The sequence below is a fragment of the Somniosus microcephalus genome, chromosome 19, assembly GCF_052327205.1.
Source record: "Somniosus microcephalus isolate GS21.2 chromosome 19, FLI_Smic_1.0, whole genome shotgun sequence".
Classification (NCBI taxonomy): domain Eukaryota; kingdom Metazoa; phylum Chordata; class Chondrichthyes; order Squaliformes; family Somniosidae; genus Somniosus; species Somniosus microcephalus.
Window position 1 is genome coordinate 21,313,862 of NC_141005.1, and position 15,620 is coordinate 21,329,481.

Genomic DNA, 15,620 nt, shown 5'->3' on the forward strand with positions numbered 1-15,620 from the left:
GGTCGAGCAAACAATCCCCGACCCTGCCGACATCCAGACCAGCCAGTGTCCAGCCGTCCCTGACCCCCACCTCAGGAGAGAGGTGTGGCGCAGCTCGCTGGGGCTCCAATAACCACGTGGAGACGGGACGCCTGAAAGGATCAAACGCTGACCTGTTTCAAAACCTTACACTTCCTAGTTGGATTGGTGAGCATGTTTCTGGCCCTTCATAATCAGATCTAGATAGGTTTAAGGGGGTGGACATGTAAGGGTATAATTAACATGCGTTGTTGTCCCTCGATGTTCCGTGTGTTTTCCCCATTTCATGATGATCTTTGTAGAGTATAATATGCCTGTATTTTGCCTTAGTTAGTACTGTGTCGTTATGATTTGTTTGTGTTTTCCCCTCCCATGTACCCTCCTATTTGCTTGCATTTTGATTTGTTTTACATTATGCAATAAAATTCCATTTCGTTTCATCAAACTTGGTCTACAAGAGTTTTCTCTACATTGTAGTTCCTGCCCCAAAGCCCAGAGTATAGAATCTAAGGGGCGAGTGGGTCGAACCACTCATGGTTTTACTGTGCAAGAGAGAGAGGCCTCTAGAGAGAGAAACCTCTGCAATCTAAAACCCCTTACAACACTTAAAGCAGGATCACTGGGTAACACTGATTTTCCCCTTCCTAGTCCAGGTGCATTGAGGCCAACTGTGGTACACCTATTGCCTCTCTGGCTAAGATCAGTTCACTTAGCAAGGACAGGAGATCAACCCTGCAACCTTCCCAGTCTATATGATTGAAGACACTTCCAATGCCAACCATTACACCTATACCACTTTCCTGATTCATCTAACTTGCCCCTAGCCAAGCTGTTCCAGTACAGCTACATACATGTGGAAAATTGCCTAGGTATGTCCTGTTCACAAAAAGCAAGACAAATCCAACCTGGCCAATTACCGCGCTATTACCCTACTCCCAATCATCAGTAAAGTGATGTCAGGAGTCATTAATAGTGTTATCAGGCAGCGGTTACTCACCAAAAACCTGTTCAATAATTCCGCCAGGACATTCAGCTCTAGACCTCATTACAGCCTAAATCCAAACATGGACACAAGAGGTGAGGTGAGAGTGACTGCCTTTGACATCAAAGCAGCATTTGACCGAATGTGGCACCAAGGAGCCCTAGTAAAACTGAAGTCGATGCGAATTAGAGTGAAAACCCTCTAGTGTCTGGAGTCATACCTGGTAAAAAGGAAGATGGTTGTGGTTGTTGGAACCCAACCATCTCAGCTCCAGGACATCACTGCAGGAGTGTGTGCCTCAGGGCAGTGTTGAATGCCCAACTACCTTCAGCTGCTTCATTCATGGTCATCGATGTGAATTAGAGTGAAAACCCTCTAGTGTCTGGAGTCATACCTGGTAAAAAGGAAGGTGGTTGTTGGAACCCAACCATCTCAGCTCCAGGACATCACTGCAGGAGTGTGTGCCTCAGGGCAGTGTTGAATGCCCAACTACCTTCAGCTGCTTCATTCATGGTCTTCCCAGCATCAGATGGTCATAAATGGGGCTGTTTGCTGATGATTGCACATTCTGCTCAATTCATAATTCCTCAGATAATGAATCAGCTCATGCTCACGTGCAACAAGACCTGGACAACATCCAGACCTGGGCTGAAAAGTGGCAAGTAATATTCATGCCACAAGTGGCTTGCAATGACCATCTCCAACAAAAAAGAGCTTAACCACCTCCCCTTGACATTCAATTGCATTACTGCAGCCGAGTTCCCCACCATCAACATCCTGGGGGTCACCATTGACCAGAATTCCAAATGGATCAGCCACATAAATGCTGTGGCTACTAGCCCAGGTCAAAGGCAGAGTATTCTGCAGCGAGTGTCAGGTCCTGACTCTCCAAAGCCTCTCCACCATATCTAAGGCACAAGTTGGGAGTATGATGAAATACCTTCCAGATGCATGGAGGGGTGCAGCTACAACAACAGTCAATAATCTTGATACCATGCAGGACAAACCAGTCCACTTGACCGGCACCTCATCCACTAGTCTAAATGTCACACCTCCACCGCCAGTGTACCATGGCTGCAGTGTAGACAATCTACAAGATGCATTGCAGCAACTCACCAAGCCTTCTTTGGCACTATTGTCCAATCACGCGACCTCCACCACCTAAAAGGACAAGGGCAGCAAGTGCATGGGAACACCACCACCTCCAAGTTCCCCTCCAAGTCACACACCATTCTGACTTGGACATATATTATCATTCCTTCATCGTTACTAGGTCAAAATCCTAGAACTCCTTACATAACAGCACTGTGGGAGCACCATCACCACACAAAAAAGAAAAGAAAAAGAAAGACTTGCATTTCTATAGCGCCTTTCACGAACCACAGTTGTCCCAAAATACTTTACAGCCAACGAGGCACTTTTTGAAGAGTAGTCACTGTTGTAATGTGGGAAACGCAGCAGCCAATTTACACACAGCAAGCTCCCACAAACAGTAGTGTGATAATGACCAGCTAATCTGTTTTAGTGATGTTGATTGAGGGATAAATATTGGCCAGGACACCAGGGATAACTCCCCTGCTCGTCTTCAAAATAGTGCCATAGGATTTTTTACATTCACCTGGGAGGGCAGACAGGCCCTTGGTTTAATGTCTCATCCAAAAGATGGCACCTCTGACAGTGCAGCACTCCCTCAGCACTGCACTGGAGTGTCAGCCTAGATTTGTTTTTGTGCTCAAGTCTCCTGGGGTAGGACTTGAATCCACAACCTTCTAACTCAGAGGTGAGAGGTGCTACCAACTGAGCCACAGCTGACACATTCATGAAGGTGGCCCACCATCACCTTCTCAGGGTAACTAGGGATGGGTAATAAATGCCTGCCTTGCCAGCGATGCCCACATCCCAAGATTTAATTTTTAAAAAGTGATAAGGTGCTATATGAATGCAAGATTTTTTCTTTCTGCCAACATGGAGAATACCATCAGTTAACCTGAAATTGGATCTAATTATTGTTTCCTAAAGTGAATCTCAATCTAGTTCCTATCTGGCGCTTTGAACATTGCCCTGAACACGGTGCAGCTATCTGGTGCTGAATCTAGTCACAGCTTAATGGAGTTAGTTTTTGACATGGCGTTACTGTATCCCATTGCTTTAGTTGCTGTAAACGGTGAACTGATTCCAAGAATGCTAGTGTTGAATTATTTTGCTAATTGGTTCTGCATATGGTGCTGGGTTCCATCGCTGTCGGTGTTTTGGTTCTGAACACTGAGTCATGTCGCTGCGGCCGAAGGAAAGTTGGTGAGGGGGGGTCCCATTGCTGCGTCCGACTGATCCACGCTGGCGCTGTCCGGCGCGGGTGGTGCTGAACTCGGTGCTGGTTCCAGCACTTTGCTGCTCATCCCACCCCCAGCACTTCCCCACCCCCGGGCGCTGTCCGGCGCTGCGGTGCTGAATCCCACCGCCGCGGTGCTGAATGCCGCCGCTACCCGGCGCTGTGGAGTCTGTGTTGAAGCCGGAGCTGCTTCTTCCCCCGTCAAGTCTCCTGACTCTGGTGAGAATGTAAACGGCGAATCCACCCCCCCCCCATCCCCGTCCGCCCCCCCACCCCCTCGCTACCACTCACTGAGCGATGAGACCGGGACATCCGGCATCTGCACCGCACCACCATGGACGAAGACCTCTTTCAGCTTCGGCATCTACCGTAAGTAAACGCACCCAGCCCATGTAGATGGATGCACACGGATAAGTCTGTGTAGGGGGACACAGGCACCAGGCCCGTGCATCCCCCAGCCAGCCTGAAACATCAAGCCCTTGCTCAGATTCTATTCACCGGCCGCGGTTGTATAAACAGCTGCGCCCAGACCAGTTAAGTAACAATGTCTGAAATTAAACAAATGATTAGGTCGCACAATGATTTTCTTTCATCTTTAATCGTATTTCAAGGTCTGCAGTTTTGTTGAATGGGGAGAGGGTTGTCAGTGAATTGATTCTCAAGAAAGAGAATAAATTAGATTCTTAATGTTATTTAAAAAATCAGGAAATAAAAGGCATAAATCTGTCTGATTATATGGTTTGATGTTTGTCAGTTTAAAACATTACCTATTAGTATTAAACTATGTTAATTGACTCCGGGAATGGGGCTCTGAACTGCCTCCATTCAAAAATATGTCATTCAAAAATTTATTTAATTTTATATTACCAGGTATTATTTTAGCTTATTTACAATTTTGAATTAAAATTTATATGTAGATGCTGAATGAGTTAATTCTGTATTTTAAAATAATTTCACAGGGGCAGCAGTAATTACAAATCGCTATCGGAATTAATTCCGATATTTACATTGTGAACAAGGACAGGGACAACTCAAAGCTTGTGGTTACTTCTTGAATTAATAATAGTTGCTGTGGTTCAACTCCCAGGTACATCAGACATAGACAAATCGAAGCAACCCTTGTCTCTTTGAATGCCTTATTGATTTGAAAAGTTAATTATTTAAATATTGATACAATCTGTGTATTTTACTAACGAACCCTTGCTTATCGAGATTCTCTAATAGCTTCAAGATGTAACTCCAAATAAAATATTTTTTGTAATTTAAATTAAATGTGAATGTAACTATTTTAAAAGCAGTGTCGCTCTAATTTTCTGTGTTTGTTTCTGAAGCAGGGTGTTAAAAATGTGATTGTGTTTATTACAGTTATGTACATAAGCAGTGTATGTAGGCCACGATCAGACATTGCCCAGGTGCCTTGCTTTGTTCTCATTGCTTTGAGAGTGGGATATGAAATTGGGCTTTAACCCTTGGAGTGCTACCAAAGTCTTTTTTTCTTGGCTTTCAGGTTTTACAGCTGATTTTTATCATTTGCAAAAGTTAACATTTTTGAAAATCAAATAAGTAAAAACATATCCTAGAAGTGGGTTACAGGGAGGCATTGACGAATGGGTTATATGTTTTGGAAATGAGACTAAAAAGAATGATATTTAAAGGGAGACTATAGTAAAAAGCACTTCAGCCCTCAAGTGGTTAATATATAGTGTTCGTAAAAAACATAACAGTTACTAATGTAAATTTAATGACAGTGGAATGTAACTATGGCCTAACAGTCCTTGACACTATCTTTTGTCTCTGGGAATGTAAACAAATACTTAGAATCCAACCCAATTAATTTCTATGCCTATCCGATGCACTGACACTACATAAGCTAAACTTTTATGAGATCCCAGTGCTCTTCTTCACTTCTTTCATCCTAGAGTTGTGCAATTATCCCTGTTCCATGCCTGACTGATTGTTAGCACATTTGTGGATCACGTATAAACTGGTATGTTTATGTATCCAGGATAAGAAAAGGCTATCCGGATTATATATGTTTGCCCCCATCTTTTGTTTGATTGCATCTCCGTGCAGCACACCATCACCTCCAGAATCAGAAATCTCCAGCCATTTTGGGAGTCCTCTGGCAAAAATTATTCTCAGACATAGAATATGTGATAAGTCAAGCCCTCATAGGCTCCATTACCACCAATTATTAACCAGAAATCAGTTACTCTTACTTTTCCTATGCTGTGATCACCTAATTTCCCAGAAATCAATCTAACAGCATATGAAAGGACTGTAAGGAATGAGCCTCCAATAGCTGCTTTGGAATCCTGTTCCACAGGTCAATGACCTTCTGGGAAAAGTAAAATCTTTGGATATCTAATCTCAGAGTCTGCTTCCTTTAGTCTGTTCTAGTTCCACCTAATTCCATCATTTCAAATATAACATTTAATGATGTCTATGTCTTAAGTAATCTTAACCACCTGGATCAGATCATCTCTGTCTACATCCTTCCACTGGGTACAAACCCAAGGTCTTGTCTATTCTTCTGGCTCAATGATCCTGTGGTGGGGATCATCTTTGTTGACTTTCTCTGCATCTTCTCCAGAGTCACAATGTCCTCCCTGAGGCGTGGGACCCAATACTGGACATAGTGCTCCAGATGAGATCTTCTGAGAGAAACTCCTTGGGTTGTTTAACTATGTTGTCGATGCTATATAAATGCAAGTTGTTATATAATCAGTGTATTAGTGTCAGCTGTGGCTCAGTGGGTAGCACACTCGCCTCGGAGTCAGAAGGTTGTATGGTTCAAGTCTCACTCCAGGGACTTAAGCACATAAATCTAGGCTGACACTCCAGTGCAGTGCTGTGGGGGAGGTGCCGTCTTTCAGATGAGATGTTAAACCGAGGCCTCGTCTGCTCACTCAGGTGGATGTAAAAGATCCCAAGGCCCTATTTTGAAGAAGAGCAGGGGAGTTATCCCTGGTGTCCTGGCCAATATTTATCCCTCAATCAACATAACAAAAACACATTATCTGGTCATTATCAATTGCTGTGCACAAATTGGCTACCGTGTTTCCCACATTACAACAGTGACTACACTCCAAAAGTACTTCATTAACTGTAAAGTGCTTTGAGACGTCTGGTGGTCGTGAAAGGCGCTACATAAATGCAAGTCTTTCTTTTTATTATTGTTTAGTTTTTTAATGAATAATCTGGGCAACACAGCAAAGAACCTGTTTACTTTGGCCTTGGCCACAATGACCCTGAGCCTAAACCTTGAGTGAATGGTCAATGTACGCTTCCAAATTTTTCTCACTCATTAATGTTAACCTACATCCACTCATGTTATGTTCTATGTCCTTATTATGTGTACTTAGGTGCATAACTGTACACTTGTTTACATTAAAGGCATTTGCCAGTCTTAGACATATTTCCCCAATCTATCCCAATCCAGTTGCAATCTATTTGCCTCCTCTTAAGTTACTGACTCTTCCATACCATTTGGTGTCATCTGTAAATTGAATTACTGTGCTGTGGGAAGGGACCCCATTTTAAACCAATCTTTGTTTATTGTCACTTAAACTATTTTTATCCATTTTTTCATTTAATCTCCCACACCATGAGTGTGGCATTTTATCAAAAGCCTTTTAAAAGTCCAACTAGATGACATCTACTCGGTCTCCTTGATCCATTGTTCTAGTCCCCTCTTCATAAATTGGATTAGGATGTCTATTTCCTGAATCTGTGTTGGTTATCCATTCTAACCCCTGTATGCTCCTCTTCTGATACTTCCCATTAATCTCCCCTGCACAGAGGTTATATTCACTGGTCTATAGTTCCCAGGTTTGGCTTTAGTTCCCCCTTTGAATAAGGAGATCACATGTGCTTCTATTCAAACATCTGGAATTATCCCAGTTTTCAGTGAGGTATTGAAAATATCTGTCAGGGTATCACACAAGATCTCCACCAGGTTTTTGAGCATCCTGAGATAAATCAAGTCTGCCTTGCTGCATTTTCTACTTTCAGCCCTTTTAATTTAGCTAGCGCCAAATTACTTATGATTTACAAGGCATGTATCTGTATTTTAGTCCTCTCTGTTAGGCAAAGTACAGATTCAACCTTCTCACTTAAAAAACAGATACAAAGTATTTGTTTAACCCTTCTACCATGCCTTTGTCATAATTTATAATCCTCCCCTGGAACGGTTCTATTTGTTCCTTACCTGACTTTTGACTCCTAACATAAGCAAACAATGCTTTGCCTTTGTCCTGACTTATTTACCATCTTAAGACTCATTTCAACATTCCTAATACTTTTCTTCATTAATACTAACTGCACCTTGTACCCTTCTTTGTCTATATAACTATTATACTGTTTAGAACTCGTAAAATACTTCTTCTTGAGTGGCAGTTGCCAGTGTAAACCTCTATTTAACCATTGTGGCTTTCTCTCTTTGTATATTCTTTTCCTTTTCACAGGAATCTATAAAGCTTCTTTTCCCCTAAGAATTTTTTTTTTAAAGCATTGCATTTTTTCTGTTGCAGTTATTTGCACACATTTCCTTCTCCCAACTTTACCACTGCTAAGTCTCTTTTCATTTCTGTAAATTCAACCTTTTAAAAAATGTGGAACCAGAAAATTATTATTCCTATAGCCCCATATTTTAAAACCTATAATATAGTGCTCTGTATTGGCAAGACAGTCCATCACCAGGTGAGCTATCAGCTGCAGCTCAGACTAAATATTAAATTCAGTATATTTATTGTCTCTTGTATTTAACCAAACATGTTGAATTAAGAAGCAAGCATTGATTCTATCAATAAATGACTCCTGGGAGCCTCCCATTTCTTGTGACTACCCCTCATTTATCTACCCTACAAGTGGATAATTTAAATCTCCCATTGTAATTACTTTTTCCTCATTGGCTACCTTATTGATTTTGGTTCTTCATTGGCTATGTTCGACAGAGTGTGATCTATAGGAATATCCCCATAACGATGCTGCTGGGATAACCCATCAGAATCAAAGTTACTCGCAGGTTATATTAAATCTCATAAACACTGATATTTATTATAACACCCTGCTTGCCATTGCATGCTCTATTTAAACATGTGTTGGACTTGTATTGACTTGATTTGCTAAAAGGAAAGAACAAACTAAACACTAATGAGATTCCATGGATGAAAAAAGCCATAAGAGAACAATTGAGGGTAAGGAAAGAGGCATACATTAAGTACATGGACAGCAGGGGAGTGCATGATAAGGGAGAATACAAAGAGATTAGGAGAGAAGTAAAAAAAAAACACAATTAGGAAGGCAAAGAGGAACTATGAAATTAATTATTGAGTAACATAAAACAAAATAGTAAAATATTTTACAGGCACATCAATAAAAAAGTAAGATTGGGTTGGGAATAGGGCCAATAAGGGATAGGCAGGATAATACCACAGGTAACGATAGAGAGATGGCAGAAATATTAAACAATTATTTTGCTTCAGTATTTACCAGGGAGATAAAACAGGTTGACATGACATTGGATGATGAGATTAGTAATGAGGTAAGTGCATTTAAAATAAAAAGCGGGGATATATTAAATAAACTAATCAAACTCAAAGAGGATAAAACCCCTGGTCCAGATGGATTGCATCCATGCATTTTAAAAGAATCTAGGGAAGAGATAGCAGAGGCATTACTACACATATTTAATAATTCATTAGAAAAAGGTTTAGTGTCAGAGGACTGGCGGATAGCTAATGTAATACTTATATTCAAGAAGGGGGATAGAACATGTTCAGGGAATTATAGACCAGTCAGCTTAACATCGGTGGTAGGAAAAATAATGGAATCCCTACTAAAGGAGAAAATAGAAGAACATCTAGAAACCAAAAATATAATAATGAATAGTCAGCATGGATTTCAAAAGGGAAAGTCTTGCTTGACCAACCTCATTGAATTTTTTGAAGAGGTAACAGGGAGAGTAGACAATGGTAATGCAGTAGATGTAATTTATCTAAATTTTCATAAGGCCTTCGATGAGGTACCTCATAATAGACTGATGAACAAGGTCAGAGAATGCGGAGCCAGAGGACAAGTAGCAGAATGGATTGCTAGCTGGCTTCAGGACAGAAAGCAGAGAGTAGGGGTAAAGGGTAGCTATTCACAGTGGCAGAAGGTGGGTAGTGGTGTTCCACAAGGATCAGTGCTGGGACCACGGTTGTTCACAATTTACATTAACAATTTAAACTTTAAAATCAAAAATACCATTTCTAAATTTGCGCATGACACCAAATTGTTGGGGGGGGGGAATAGTCGATACTGAGGAAGACTCCAAAAAATTACAGGAGGACATTAACAAACTTGCAGAATGGGCATATAATTGGCAAATGAAGTTCAACACAGATAAATGTGAGGTATTACATTTTGGTAGGAAGAATAAGGAGGTCACTTATTAATTGGAGGGTGCGAGTCTAGGTGGGGTAGAGGAACAAAGGGATCTCGGAGTATAAATACACAAATCACTAACATTTGCTCACAGGTTAGCAAGGCCATAAAAAAAAGCAAGCCAAGCACTAGAGTTTATTTCTAGAGGTATAGAATTGAAAAGTAGGGAAGTTATGCTAAACCTGTATCGAACCTTGGTTAGACCACACTTGGAGTACTGCGTACAATTTTGGTTGCCATAATATACAAAGGATATAGAGGCACTGGAGAGGGTGCAGAGTAGATTTACAAGGATGATACCAGAAATGCGGGGGGATACATATCAGGAAAGGATGAACAGGCTGGGTCTCTTTTCTCTTCAAAAAAGAAGGCTGAGGGGTGACCTAATAGAGATCTTTAAAATTATGGAAGTATTTTGATAGAGTGGATACAGAGAGAATGTTTCCACTTGTGGGGATGAGCATAACTAGAGGCCATCAATATAAGATAGTCACCAAGAAATCCAATAGGGAATTCAGAAGAAACCTCTTTACCCAAAGAGTGGTGAGAATGTGGAACTCGCTACCACAGGGAGTGGTTGAAGCGAATAGTATAGATGCATTTAAGGGGAGGCTAGACAAGCATATGAGGGAGAAGGGAATAGAGGTTTCTGCTGATAGATTTAGAGGAGGAAAGATAGGAGGAGGCTCGAGTGGAGCATAAATGCCAACATGGACTGGTTGGGCCGAATGGCCTGTTTCTGTACCGTATATCCTTGGTGTAAGAAATAAGGCTGTGATTTGTGCTGTGTGTTCATCTGACATCAAAAATCATGAGAGCAATACTTGGATGGTTGATGGAGGCCATCTCATACCAATCTGAAATTATAGCCTTGTGCTCACTCTTCACCATCAATATTTAAAAATATATATATATGTGTTGCAACTTCTGTAAAAATACAGTTAAAATGGAGCTGACTGAAGACCATGAGGAGCTAGTTTGATGCCATGGCAGTACAAGAATATGTAATTCAAGGAAGCCATAAGAAGTTAGGGGATTTGATACTATCAGGATGTGCCATGGGTTTACAAAGGATAGGCAATGAGTTTATGATGTTTGGAACTCATGCACATATTCCATTCATTAAATTGTTGGAGTAGTAACTACAGGTCAATGTCATCTCAGATTTCATAGAACAGAATAGTGGAATTATCCTGAAATTCTAAAATAGAACTGGGAAGAAGCTGAGGGCCTGAAATTCTTGCAGGGAGCCAGGGCATAAAGCAGCTGGACCACCCAAGGGGAGGGCGAGGGGGCACAATCTGAGGTGGGAGCTGGATCACCCAAGGAGAAGGCGAGGGGGCACAATCTGAGGTGGGAGCTGGATCACCCAAGGGGAGGGTGAGGGAGCACAATCTGAGGTGGGAGCTGGATCACCCAAGGGGAGGGCGAGGGGGCACAATCTGAGGTGGGAGCTGGATCACCCAAGGGGAGGGTGAGGGAGCACAATCTGAGGTGGGAGCTGGACCACCCAAGGGGAGGGCGAGGGGGCACAGTCTGAGGTGGGAGCTGGATCACCCAAGGGGAGGGCGAGGGGGCACAATCTGAGGTGGGAGTTGGACCACCCAATGGGAGGGTGAGGGAGCACAATCTGAGGTGGGAGCTGGATCACCCAAGGGGAGGGCGAGGGGGCACAATCTGAGGTGGGAGCTGGACCACCCAGTGGGAGGGCGAGGGAGCACAATCTGAGGTGGGAGCTGGACCACCCAATGGGAGAGTGAGGGAGCACAACCTGAGGTGGGAGCTGGATCACCCAAGGGGAGGGTGAGGGGGCACAATCTGAGGTGGGAGCTGGACCACCCAAGGGGAGAGTGAGGGAGCACAGTCTGAGGTGGGAGCTGGACCACCTAAGGGGAGAGTGAGGGAGCACAATCTGAGGTGGGAGCTGGACCACCCAAGGGGAGGGCGAGGGGGCACAGTCTGAGGTGGGAGCTGGACCACCCAAGGGGAGGGCGAGGGGGCACAGTCTGAGGTGGGAGCTGGACCACCCAAGGGGAGAGTGAGGGAGCACAACCTGAGGTGGGAGCTGGATCACCCAAGGGGAGGGCGAGGGGGCACAGTCTGAGGTGGGAGCTGGACCACCCAAGGGGAGAGTGAGGGAGCACAGTCTGAGGTGGGAGCTGGACCACCCAAGGGGAGGGCGAGGGGGCACAGTCTGAGGTGGGAGCTGGACCACCCAAGGGGAGGGCGAGGGGGCACAGTCTGAGGTGGGAGCTGGACCACCCAAGGGGAGAGTGAGGGAGCACAGTCTGAGGTGGGAGCTGGACCACCCAAGGGGAGGGCGAGGGGGCACAATCTGAGGTGGGAGCTGGACCACCCAAGGGGAGGGCGAGGGGGCACAATCTGAGGTGGGAGCTGGACCACCCAAGGGGAGGGCGAGGGGGCACAATCTGAGGTGGGAGCTGGACCACCCAAGGGGAGGGCGAGGGGGCACAGTCTGAGGTGGGAGCTGGACCACCCAATGGGAGGGTGTTGGAGCACAGTCTGAGGTGGGAGCTGGACCACCCAATGGCAGGGTGTTGGAGCACAGTCTGAGGTGGGAGCTGGACCACCCAATGGGAGGGTGTGGGTGCACAGTCTGAGGTGGGAGCTGGACCACCCAAGGGGAGAGCGAGGGGGCACAATCTGAGGTGGGAGCTGGACCACCCAATGGGAGGGCGAGGGAGCACAATCTGAGGTGGGAGCTGGTCCACCCAAGGGGAGGGCGAGGGAGCACAATCTGAGGTGGGAGCTGGATCACCCAAGGGGAGGGCGAGGGGGCACAATCTGAGGTGGGAGCTGGATCACCCAAGTGGAGGGCGAGGGGGCACAATCTGAGGTGGGAGCTGGACCACCCAATGGGAGGGCGAGGGAGCACAGTCTGAGGTGGGAGCTGGATCACCCAAGGGGAGGGCGAGGGGGCTCAATCTGAGGTGGGAGCTGGTTCTGCCTGGTTTACACACTGTGAAACTTACCTGAGAAATTCTGGTTAAGGGGGAGAGTTTTCCATTCACTCCTCACATTGTCTGAAAGAGCCTTTGTGGTTGTATCTGGAGCGGTACTGGGCTATGCTGGGAATCCCATCCAGCGTACCATCTGATAGGCCCAGCAGAATCTACGCCAACTGAGAGCTGATGTAGATCAGTACACGGCTTTCCAAAGCTCCCAAGACTGCCCCAGAGAAAGCTAATCAATATCACTGATTTAAGACGTGTTCTGTGGCTTTAACTGTTGGCATACAGGAGTCCCACTGCGCTGCACCTCTGCCAGTCTAGAATCCCTCAGAATTTCAGGGCCTGAGAGTCTCGTGTGTTATATGGATAGTCGGCCCTGACAGCAATAACTTATCAGTACTTTTACAACTGAGACAACAGACCCAGGTTTAAATTTTATTAAGAAAACAAGGTGAAGGGCCAAAGACACTAGTACAGCACACCAACAAGGTTGAAAAGGTTAGGGAGAAGATAGGATAAATAGAGACGCATTGGGCATGTAATAGAAACATACATAGAAACATAGAAGATAGGAGCAGGAGTAGGCCATTCGGCCCCTCGAGCCTGCTCTGCCATTCAATGAGATCATGGCTGATCATCCAAACTTAGTACCCTGTCCCTGCCTTTTCCCCATATCCCTTGATCCCTTTAGCCTTAAGAAATATATCTAACTCCTTCTTGAATATATTTAATGAATTGACCTCAACTGCCTTCTGTGGTAGAGAATTCCACAGGTTCACCACTCTCTGGGTGAAGAAATTCCTCCTCATCTCTGTCCTAAATGGCTTACCCCTTATCCTTAGACTGTGACCCCTGGTTCTGGACTCCCTGCCATCGGGAACATCCTTCCTGCATCTAGTCTGTCTAGTCCTGTTAGAATTGCTAAACTTGGGTTTTAAAAAATCAGTGCCTTGTAAGAGCAATGGAAAGCACGGTGATGTCAAGAGCTCCACGGCTGTGAGTCACGTGGAAGAAAGAGTTAGGGCAGGAAATTTGATTGTAATACATTGAAGAGACAGGAAGGGGGAATAGCATAAAGGACAGTAATGTGAAGCTTCAGAAAAAGTGGAAAGTGCAGAGGAATAATAACCAAAGCAGTATTGACAAAGAAAAAGAAAAGACAGAGAGCGCGGCGGCTAAGTGTAAGAGAATGATCACTTATCAAATGTAGCTTTTCCTTCTGTCCTCCCGAGGAGTTTGAGAGAGGTGTAAAAACAGTCTTATCAGAAATGAGAGCAGGATTCAAATGTTCGACAAACTCGAGCTTTACAGAGTGGGAAGTTGCAACTTTTGAGAAAAGGCATGACTTATTCCACCCACAATGCCTTGGAGTGTATTTGCGACTGAAGGAAATGTAATCCTTTGTGATATCACTTTACTAGTTTTATATCTCCATATTTGTAATGATCAGTAACATGTCATTCTAGAATGGTACACTAGGTGGAGCTGTATGTATATAAGAGTGGGCTACCCACGATGCACTAGGCTACCCACAAGGCAGTAGTCAAGATGGATGCCGGCACACGAAGTCCACATGGCTGAATAAAGTGACTAGCTCAAGCTAGCTGTTCATAATGATCATGTCTATTTATTTATGAACATAACAATATTCACGAGTGGAATGACTTGACTGCACAAGGAGAAAAGTGGGATATAAAAAGCTCATTCCGTGTATAAGACGTTAAAGAATCCATCATTCATTTGTGGGTTACATGTGATCTTAAAAAGTTATGTAACTAAAAAACGAGTTAATCTCCCATGGTATTCCACACAAGCATCAAGACCAAGTGTCATTTTCAGGTGAGAATGGTGGATAATTGATACAAGGAGCTCGATTTTGCCATTGGGGCGGGCTGGGGGCGTGTCAGGTGTTTTTCGAGTCCTGAACCCGACTCCAGTGTGATGTGGGAAAAAAGTGCGATTTTCCCCTAATTGGGCAATTGATTTCCAGCATGTAGGAACCCCTGGCCCACTTAGTCTTTCCATCCTGAAAGTCGCCTCCGATGACGTCGTCAATGCTGCTGGATTTTAAGGCCTGCAAGCAGCCTTGCTTCTTCTGGAGACTGGAAACTTTATGCCCATTGTTGTGATCGCTTCATTCAGCAACTATGTCCAGCAGTAGGCCAAAGTGTGCTCCAAGGTTCGATGATGCTGCCCTGCAAGCTCTGGTGGAGGGAGCAAGAGCAAATAAGGAAGTGCTCTTCCCTTCCTCAGGAAGGAAGAAGCCTCCCCAGCAGACTAAAGCTGTGTGGATGCAAGTGGCCCAGGAGGTCAACTCTATGTCTATGTGCCGCAGAACCTGGCTGCAGTGCAGGAAGAGGTTTCATAACCTTCTGCGCACAGGAAAAGTGAGTATGACTTTCCCATCACCCTCAATCTGATCCCCATCGCCTCTCCTCACCAGCACTCTGCTTTGCCAACCTCTTCCTCCACATCCCACTTGACACTTACATCCCTGCACCCTTACCCATTCCCTCTCTCTCTATGGTCACATTCACTTAACTATTCGACCATGCAGCCCTCACACTCTCTATCACTGTGATGCAATGACAACTTACAACACACAGGGAGGGCCCTTTGTCTCCTTCTAAGCATCTATGCTATGGAATCTCTACACTCACTCCTTCATTCTCACTCAAACTCCACTTGTCCCTTGTTGCAGGAAAAGAGAGCCCACAATAAGAGGGAAAGAGCAAAGACAGGAGGAGGGTCGCCCTCAGTAGCCCAGCTCACCACCTCGGAGGAGGCAGCCCTGGAAATTGCCGGGATTGAGGAGGATTCCCAAGTGGGGGACGGACAGACGGGCGCATCACAGCAAGCTGGTGACAGAATAGTTTGGCATCTCTCTCAT

The 15,620-nt window shown here is 44.7% G+C and overlaps 1 protein-coding gene across 2 annotated transcripts in view; it reads left to right on the forward strand.

Moving 5' to 3' along the window:
- Positions 1-3,473: 3,473 nt before the first annotated feature.
- The window catches only part of LOC147103613 (synaptic vesicle 2-related protein), a 51,304-nt gene continuing 39,157 nt past the window's right edge, over positions 3,474-15,620 (forward strand). The window contains exon 1 of one of the 2 annotated variants that reach the window (XM_085961345.1): positions 3,474-3,698. In XM_085961345.1, the coding sequence (XP_085817471.1) occupies positions 3,664-3,698 (35 nt within the window). In that variant the 5' untranslated portion in view covers positions 3,474-3,663. The remainder of the gene's footprint in view (positions 3,699-15,620) is intronic. The other variant, XM_085961344.1, reaches the window with a different exon arrangement.